This window comes from Pinus tabuliformis, chromosome 7, assembly GCF_031772625.1.
Source record: "Pinus tabuliformis cultivar Carrire ecotype Pingquan chromosome 7, CPIR1, whole genome shotgun sequence".
Classification (NCBI taxonomy): Eukaryota; Viridiplantae; Streptophyta; class Pinopsida; order Pinales; family Pinaceae; genus Pinus; species Pinus tabuliformis.
In genome coordinates this window covers 564,089,207-564,098,871 of record NC_142293.1, presented here as the reverse complement: position 1 = coordinate 564,098,871, position 9,665 = coordinate 564,089,207, and the positions used below count along the sequence as shown (strand labels likewise).

The following is a 9,665-nucleotide window of genomic DNA, read 5'->3' as shown; positions in this document are numbered from 1 at the left end:
TGAATATTATTACTATGTCTATTATTATTATATTTATTTCTATGATATTTACTTTAAAAGAATAACATGTAAGTATCTTGACTTAGTCTCATAAATCAGAAATATATGGAAAAATCTTGTGTTCACTGGATTTCAAAAATGCACAGTACATAAAGAGCAAGATATCGCTCCATCAAAAATTCAGTCATCGTGAAAATCTGTGTTTAACCTCTTCTCAGTACATGAAATAAACAAGTGATACTGTTAGCGCACCCTGTTCTTCTGCAATAGCCTCTTTCAGCTCTGCCACTACCTGAATCATCGTTGGCCTGAAATACGGATCTCGCTGAACACATCTAATCGCTAGATTAGCAACGTGAGTAATGGATTTTATCTCGTAATTTCCACGGAGCCTTTCGTCTATGATTTTTGTTATTTTTTTCTGATTTTCTTTGTTCTCCAGGTACGGTCTAACATATAAGGATTCCAATAATTACGATTGTTGTTAATCTAATTTTCCAGTAATCACGATTATTGTTAATTTAAGATGGATTACAAACTACAAAGTTACAATATTATAATTTGATTTTTGTTTTTATAATCTTTCATAGAAGGAAAGTCAAACCATTTCATCATTCTTTTTTAGAAATTTACAATTAGAATATAAAATATAACATGTTTTGGATGAAAAACTATCAAATTCCTTACCCACCAATATTTTGAAATTTACAATTAGAATATAAAATATAACAGGTTTTGAATGAAAAGCTATCAGATTCGCAAAATCTGCAATGGATGGAAAAAATATAAGATTCCTTACCCATCCAACTAGGTTTCGTTCTTCTGCTCCTAGTTTTGCATCAACAGCTTGTCTACCACTTATAATCTCCGGCAAAACCACTCCAAAACTATACACATCACTCTTGTCCATCAACATTTGAGTTCGAAAATAACTATGGAAAAAAGCTTAAGCCAATCATTGAAAAAATACAATACAAATTTTTTTATCTGCTCTCTGTAGAAAAATACAAAGAATCCATCCTCTTATAATAGTTAATCCAGTTACTCAGTGTGGATAATGGAAAGAGATTGTAGGATGTATGTGGTTTACGCTGGATCGAGGTATCATGCCGTTCCTTTTACCGCAGTGGTAATGTGAGAAGCCTCCCCATCAATTGTCATCCTTGACAGACCGAAATCACCCAATATTCCATTCAAATTGTGGTCTAAAAAGAATGTTGGCAGTCTTCACATCCCTGTGAATTATCTTTGGAGTGGAACCCATGTGCAAGTATTCCAATCCTGCAAGTGGATCACAGGAAAACATGGTCAGCGTTTATATCATGAAAAACTAATGTGCAATATTATTCTCAGAAAGACACAAGAAAACATGGTCAGCGTTTATATCATGAAAAACTAATGTGCAGTATTATTCTGAGAAAGACATACCCTGGCCTGAGTTCGGAACATTGTGCATTAGGAGCCGCAAAAGAAAAGAATTAGAACCAAATTTGTGATGGTTAAGTTGCTTAATGAGCTTATATTTCTTTGAGAAACGTACGTACCATAAAGGAGGTCTTTGTTGCACAGACAATTTTAGTGTCAAGTTACCCCTGGCCATCACCATCACCATGATTTAATACATAACCTGTATAAAAACATTCTCGGCTGCTTTTTCCCTGTCGTTGAACAGCCTGCCCTTATCGTAAGTAAAGGAGGCTCACCACGCCTGATTTTCCCTTGCCACAATGTGTTGCGCAGACAATTTCAGTGTCAAGCTAAATGTTGGAAATGATGAATTCAAGATTCCACTCCATAATCGGTTATGTCGACCAGTGTGCAAGTCGTTTCAGCAACGAATTTGTAACCATTAGACCAGTGCGCAAACCGTTTCAGCAACTAATTTGTAACCATTCTAATCTAACAGCTGAAACTTTTGCAATCGTCTAACTTATGATCCTATGGCGTATAGAGATGACAGGTGGGCAGAGAGGGGAGTTGATTTCAGAGGGGAACGCCTCACAGCGTAAAAATAAGAAATGATTTGTGACAGTTTTTTCAAATATAAACATATTTCCCATGTTTCCTCAATAATACCTAGTTATTTATTAGTGTTTACTGTGGTATAGGATCTAATATTATTTAGTAGCTTTTCTCCTTCTTGATCTTATGGGTGTGTTGGGTGTAGTTGCTACTATATATTCTATACATAAACTCTCTAGTTCACTTCATGTTATTGTGTACCTAAACTCCATGATAAATCAGTGTTAAATAATGTAGAAACAAAATGTGGCCTCATGTCTCCACAAAATAGTCTACTTTCGGGTTCATGTTTCTCTTGGGTGGTAAGTCATTGAATACATTATAATAAATAATAGCCATCACTAGGTAGACCATTATGAAGGACATTTGGGTCTTGAAATAATTAGCCAATTGGAAAGAAATCTAATTGGATATAACATTTTCCCAAGCAAAGACATTATCCTTTGTAAAAGAAAAATGTAGTATAAACACAACTAACTTGGGTACATGAGACATCAATTCACATCACATAATGCAGGAAAACAAGAAGGAAAAGCCTCTATACAACTTTGCAAATAGTGATATATCAATGAGAAAAAGTTTGGTTGAGACGTGTGCAATCTGGAGAATGAAGTCCTAGATAACATTAATTTTTCCACCCCAGGAGTCAAGTAAGGCATTAGCTTCAAGTAATTTGAGTTTCCTTTTTGGGTTCAGTGACTTAAGCACTTTTATGAAAATCTTTCAATTTTACATAATGAATGCTTTCCCTATAAAGAAACTCTTATGGTCCTCATCTTAGAATTAAACCAGTAGGCACACTAGCAAACGATTTCTTTAAAATAAAACACGTCTACAACATAGCTAGGATGAGCAAGCCTTGTACTTGAAATTTTGTTGTTTTGTTTCTCCTTGGGACTTAAGTTTAAGTACCATTGATAGGTTGTAGACAATGGAAATTCTTATTCTGTCATGCAAGTAAATTAGTTGTATCTCCACAAACAGGCTCCTCCTTCCTTTTACTCGCCATATTGTTTTATTGGTACAATGCACTTAGATATACATGACAAATCAAATGAGGCTTTGCATAGCTCTTAGTTGTGTAAATCTTAATTTGAAGTAGCATTTAGTAACACATTCTGTCATCACATACCATTTTCATCACGCCATGTAAGAATAATAACGAGAAGTTAAACAACCTATGACATGTCTTTAAGTGGTATATTGGCGGATAATTCAAGTAGTGCAATATTAATGCCTTTTCACTTTGGGGATCGAATTTTTCTAAATGAGCTTTCAATTAGTCTTGAAAGGAGAAAATGGATGTTTCCATGATTTTCACTAAGTATGGCACATACACAAAGAAGTTACTTTGATAGAGTATATAATATGGTTTATGTGAAAGCTTTATATGTGTGGAGAAATAGAAATGCGAAGGAAAACAATTAGGAGAGTTAGGTGTGCGGAGTGTTGGATATGAGGAGAAATGGATGGACAAGGTATTCCACAAATTTGTAAAAATGGCTAAGTATAAAGCAGTGTAGGATGAGTTTTGTAAGGGGAAAGTGTGTAGAGTGTGAGAGGTGTGCAAAGTGTTGTAACATGCTTCAAGTTAAAAGAGTTCAAAACACTACCTTTTGAGAAATGACGAAGTATGGACTTTTAGGAAAAGAAAAGGAAACATCACCTAGTACATGATGACGATTAAATAATACAATAGGGCTTTACATTTATTTGCAACTTTCAACCAACCCTCCTTGTAGGCATGTCCTTATCTATTCTTATTGGCTTGAGATTTTCTACTTCCATTTTACCCATTTTGGGGCATTGGTTAGTTCTATGGTTTGGGTATTGACACTAAATAAGGTTTTTAGGAGGTTGATTTTTCAAAATAACTGACAAATCCCCCCCACAACCTAAATGTACACAAACTTGGCTCTAGGGCACGTTGTCTTCTAGGGCCCCAAGTTGTGTCATGAATATACACAAGCTAATTGGTTCAAAAATGTGTTCTAAAAAGTATAAAAATTGCATGGGTAGTCCCCATAATTCTATCCATTATTAAGTAAATTTGACTCGATGAAAGAGAAGGTTGTTAGGTCAAAGGTGGTGGTGTTGGGCATGTGGTATTTGTGACCCATGGTATTTTAAGTAGTTAAAGCCTTTAAAAGGCTTGCGGATTCTTCATTCTAATGTGGTTAGGACGACGTTGACTGGCTAGGTCAAGGATAATGATGGTTTTCCCTCGATTGGGGGGTTTTCTAGGGTAAATCATGGGTACATGATTTATACCTATGTATGTTGCTATATAATTATTTTTCTTCTTGCATCGTTTTCATTATTAACACCTATATCACATAGCATAGTATGATGGCCATGCTATCCAAAAATAGTAAATACAAAAGATATGGTTTATGTAGTTAGTTATAACAACAACTAAGGCACAATAATCACTAATCACAACCCAAATTCCAAAAATATATGGGTATGTATGTTGCTATATAATTATTTTTCTTCTTGCAACATTTTCATTATTAATACCTATATCACATAGCATAGTATGATGGCCATGCTATCCAAAAATAGTAAATACAAAGATATGGTTTATTTAATTAGTTATAACAACAACTAAGGCACAATAATCACTAATCACAACCCAAATTCCACTTGAGTGAATAAACCCTCTACAAAGTTTAATTCACACTAAACACTTGAAGTTCTAATATGTATATACACCCATCTTAACAACTTGCACATTTCCCTCTGTATTATATAAAAATTAACGTAAAACAAATAATTATATATATATATATATATATATATATATATTACAAAAACAAGTATATCTACTATGTGCATTGATTATTTCATCTCTTCATGTAGCTTGTTAAAATTGTCATGCCCTCCAAATTGCTTCGTGAGACAAAGACATACACATTTCATTGGAGTGGGCAATGTCTATTAACCTTTTAAATACTTGACCTTTATTTTGCTCGCCTCAGCTATCAGCAAGAGCCACCAGACAACATGAAAACGATGCCAACATATAGCAAGCCCACTGAATAATGGGATGCTTCTAATACTTTGTTGCCTTGAACATTGCCCTCTTTTAGCTAAATCTCTTCTTCGCATTTGGCCAAGGATACAAGATACATGCCAATGTGAGATTCTTATTGATTCCAACACGTATATAATTGACAATTGACAAAGTCATGTTGTAATCGGCTTTCCCTGAAATGCTCCGAATTATGAGCGGGCGGGTTTTGCCTGTTGTGCGGTGATTTGTGATAACCAAGATGTATTTACAACAATCAAATTCTAGAATGGATATTGAAGAGGGTGCTTTACAAGGAATTACCTGAACCCAGAGCAGCATTGTCAACATGGAAGAGACAAGAGGGTTCTCTTTGCCAACCTAAAAAAACTGTATTGAAATCTTCCAATCCATCGTTCTAACATCCTGTGTAAAATTCCTGATCAAGTTGACTAGACCCCAATCTACACTGTATTAAAATGCCTCCTCTTCTTTAGGAGCAGAAGTCATCTCTTCGAAAACTCTCAGTCGATTTCTTTTGCGATTCACCTCAACGGCCAGACCCCACTTTTCTTCTTCTTGTGATCCTCCTCCTTCATCTTCACAACACCAAACCCACTCCAAATCTTCTACACGGGATGCTGCTGATTGACATTTCTCCCCAGTCCTTCGCTCTGTTTTCAATTCCCGAATTTCCTTTAATAACTCTTCGACACGATCCAGTGACTTCGATTTTCCTCTACTGCTATTATTATTACAGTTCGTAGAATTCTTGCAGTTGTTCAACACCCCCTGCAAAAGATCCATGGCCTCCTCTACTTTCCCCTGCCTTATCAGACAGACGCTTAGATTACAGACCTTGTTGTCATCTGGCTCCAATACCTGTGCTTTCCTGCTTGCAATTATTCATTCAAATTTCAATACAGCACATTATTCCTATTTCTAACATTAGGATTGAATAATAAAAAGTCAATCATTGATCTTGAATTGAAATCCACCTATAAATGATTTCTGCAGAACAGTAGTCATGTTGTTGCATATACGCCCATCCCAAATTACCCTGCCAACACCCATTACATTCTCTTTTAACCACTGTTACGCAGAAATACTAAAAGAACAGGGAAAGGTTGTCAATGCTATGTACCAGAATTCGAGTGGTTTCTTGCATTATGGAAACCTGAAACTTCCTTCCTTTTGACCGTGCAGTTTTGGTGGATTTCCCATTGAATGCAACTCCTTGCTGAATTAGGCGGAGCTTATGCTTCAATAGTCTAATCTGCTCATCAAATCTCCCACATTTCTGCAATACAAACGCACGACATAATATGTTATAGAGCAGAGTATATACTGTATAGTGCTTATGAAAATGCGATTTGTTTGAGATTATACCTTAAAGAGATCAATGAGTACGTTATCAAGAGACTCTTGTGCTTGCTTAGAACAGAGGTGCCTGAAGGACTTTATGGTCTCGATGGCCTCCAATGACCGGTTCTGCTGGTTCATCACGACGGCCATATCCTTCAATGCGCTGTCAATACGGTCTCCGGCATTAATAGCTTGTCTGAACAATGCAATGGCGCCAGCAGGATCCTTTTCCACGAGCTGTATCCTCAAAATTTCGATTAATTTGATCTTTCACACAGAAGGTATGAATAAAATAGAGCGTTCTAAGAAACATCGGACAAAATAGTTCACCTGAAGGTGCTTGGCTCTACCGTAAGGGGTGTCTCCAATGGGGACCTTGTACAGAGCATGAAAAGGATCGGTTTTCTCCTGTGTTTTCAGGAAGCCGTTTGGCTTTGCCTGAGCAGAAGCAGGAAACGCGTTGTCCTGCTCATAGCACAGGCTAAAGCGAGGCTCTCTTGAAGAAAACGGAGAAGACTCGGCTTCGATGGTCATTTCCTTTGATTTTACAGTCTATTTCACCGAAATGTGCAAAAAGGTCTATTTCACCGAAATGTGCAAAAAGGTTCATGTGCCGGGCGTTCTATGCACAGTAAGCGCTTGTTCGCCTAAACAATTTTTGAATCAGTCGTCGGCCATTAGAAATCAAACACCTTATGCTCTGCTTTTCCAGACCAGAGAACATAATTCTCAACTAAAGATTCACGAAACTGTCTGAAGTCTGGAACACTAAATAATATGAACTTAAACGCGTTAAGATTACGGTATTTAAGGAATCTCTTAGAGTCTTCAGCTCAGAAAAATTCAGAGGATAAGCACAAGTTTCGAAAAATACCTGTGGTCATTCGGCTCCAAATTAAATTGAGACCTTTGGAAATCTAGATCTGAGACGATTCTGCATTGGAAAGCATTCCCGGCGAAGCGGCAGTCGTTCTTCTGAAAATTTATGCGTAGTCGTCGTCCTCGCGTGAATGGATTGGCCTGAGGAAGAGACATCGCTCCGAAATGCACGAAATGGGAGAGGCAACAATAGATGCAATGAACCTGGACATGATTCCGTGCATATGCTTTGCTTACCGAAAGAGTCTTCCTCCCATTGGCATTCCAAGCCACATGGGCAAGACTGCCATGTTATTTGACATGCTGGCCCCTGCCAGGTCAGCACATTTGCAAGATATTCTTACTTGTGGAAACGCTGTGGGTATAGTATAGGTTCAAATCTGTGTTTGTTTTCCTGAGGTTGTTTTCCTTGGTTCCCTTTCCATTGTTTTGTTTATAATTTATCTCATTCATCCTTTTGTTGTTATTATTATTATAGCTAAAAATATCTTTTAACTTTAATTTATCCCATTGTTTTTTTTTTTTGACATTAACGGTTATAGCTTTTATTTATGGCGGCAAACTGCCTGCCGCTAGCGTTTACATTTCAGTTTGTCCAAACTGTTCAGCATTTACATTTCAATGAGTTCATAATCTGTTCTGTCCAACTCACGCCGAGAACAGGAAATCTCACAACAGACGAACAGAGAATCCGCCTAGATGAAGGATATAACGACTGAGTTCGACGGGCTTCTTTGGACAAACCCTGAAGCAGCGCGCAATGGAGAGTCGAGCTTGAATGAGACCTCGGTTTCTATGGAGGATATACAGGCGGCATAAGGATTTTCAACGCACAAGTTGCCATTCTTGAAACTGCAGAACGAATGATTCCATTGGGGAATGAAAAGCTTTGATGGTATTCAGTTATGAATGGAAGTCATTGTTCGGATGTGAGAACAGTGGAGATTCTGGACAGGATCTGAGATGATTTTAGAGGAGATTGGGTCCGCGAGAGGAGATTTGACAGGAGAGAGGGTGTTAATAAAGGGATTGTCTGAGAGCGTCCTGAGATCAAGACTATAAGCTTTGCAATTACCTTGAGGGAAGGACCCATGGAACAGAGTATGGCGGAGCAGCGAAAAAACCAAAGGCTCAGAAGGAGCAGCTGATCGAACAGAATGAACCTTATGGAATAGGACAGTAGGATTCCTTCGAATTAACCACCAGAGCTCTTCGGTTGCAGAGGGAGCCAAGATTGGCCTCCAAATCTGCTTGAGAATTGAGCCCCCTTAGTATGTGATAGAAGGAGATTTTCCTGAACTTAGGCAGTAAGAGGTGAATTTTTTGGATAACAGTGGCTAAATGGACCTGATGAGGAGCCTTATGAGAGGACATTGCTTGGATAATGAGCCTAGAGTCTCCAAATACACAGAGAGAGAGAATGTTTCGATTAATCGCCAGGTTCAGTCCTTGCCACAGTGCTAGAGCCTCTGCTCTATTGTTGGTTTCGGTGCCCAGGCCCCAATGGAATCGCAGTTCTGTTGATCCTCCAGGTTTCAAGAGCACCCCGCCACTGCCTGCCGCCCCAGGGTTTCCTTTAGAAGCCCCATCGAAGAACAAACAGTATTCATCTAAGGCTGATCTCCACTTTAGAAACTCCTGTTCCTCCAGCCTGATCTCCCAGTTGGCATGGATAGGAGCAGAAGGTGTGGGTCTTTCGTTCAGATTCGGTGCCAGTTCTTGGAGCCATTGCTCCTCTTCTTTGAGCAACTTCAGTTCATTCCTGGCAGTAGAGTTGACTTCCAAAGCCTCGCTTAGCAGAGCTTTGATTTTAGAAATTACTCTTGTAGGATTGCAGCTTTCTCCTCTGAAGATCCTATTATTTCTCTCCAACCACAGCTTCCAGCATATAAATTTAGGGATCCACATCCAGCTTATTTTGAGAAGACTTTTTTTTTTAAGGCAAAAGGGAGATAGAATGACCCAGGTTCGGAAAAGATTAGAGATGCTTTCTGGAAGAACAAAATCTGCATGGTTTAACCTCAGAACTCCCTTCCAAACTACCTGAGCAAAAGGGCAGAGCAACAGCATATGGTTGACATTTTCTTCAGCAGCCAAACAAAGGGAACATCTGGAGGGCCCTTCCATCCCTCTTCTTCTCAAGTTGTCTCTGGTGAGAATGCTATTGTGCGCAACAGTCCAACAGAAAAAGTCAATTTTGGGGAGAGAGGGGAAATCCCATATAAATTTCCATATAGCTGGATTAGGAGGAGCATAAGGGACAGCCAGAATACTTTTGTAACCTTCGGCAGCTGTGTAAGAGCCTGAGAGGGAGCCCCAGCCTCTTTTGTCTTTAGAAGTGGCCTTTGAGGGAGACTTGCCTTGAAGCAGATCCAGCAGAAGTGAA

General features: G+C 38.4%; 1 protein-coding gene across 4 annotated transcripts; it reads right to left on the bottom strand.

Moving 5' to 3' along the window:
* Window positions 1-958: 958 nt before the first annotated feature.
* Window positions 959-7,519, bottom strand: LOC149248642 (protein SULFUR DEFICIENCY-INDUCED 2-like). 4 transcript variants are annotated; one of them, XR_016266679.1, is made up of 7 exons: window positions 7,275-7,519; window positions 6,731-7,047; window positions 6,425-6,637; window positions 6,180-6,335; window positions 6,034-6,095; window positions 5,360-5,927; window positions 959-1,281 (listed from the first exon to the last, which is right to left on the bottom strand). XR_016266679.1 is itself a non-coding variant. In XM_089458494.1 (6 exons), the coding sequence occupies exons 2-6, from the start codon at window positions 6,932-6,934 to the stop codon at window positions 5,510-5,512; spliced, it is 1,053 nt and encodes a 350-aa protein (XP_089314620.1). In that variant the 5' UTR covers window positions 6,935-7,168; window positions 7,275-7,519; the 3' UTR covers window positions 4,832-5,509. The 4 variants fall into 4 exon arrangements, 3 of the variants coding, with proteins under 3 accessions (XP_089314620.1, XP_089314621.1, XP_089314619.1); XM_089458494.1 differs by lacking the exon at window positions 959-1,281 and having other exon boundaries at window positions 4,832-5,927; window positions 6,731-7,168; XM_089458495.1 differs by lacking the exon at window positions 959-1,281 and having other exon boundaries at window positions 4,832-5,927; window positions 6,731-7,100.
* Between the last annotated feature and the right edge of the window lie 2,146 nt (window positions 7,520-9,665).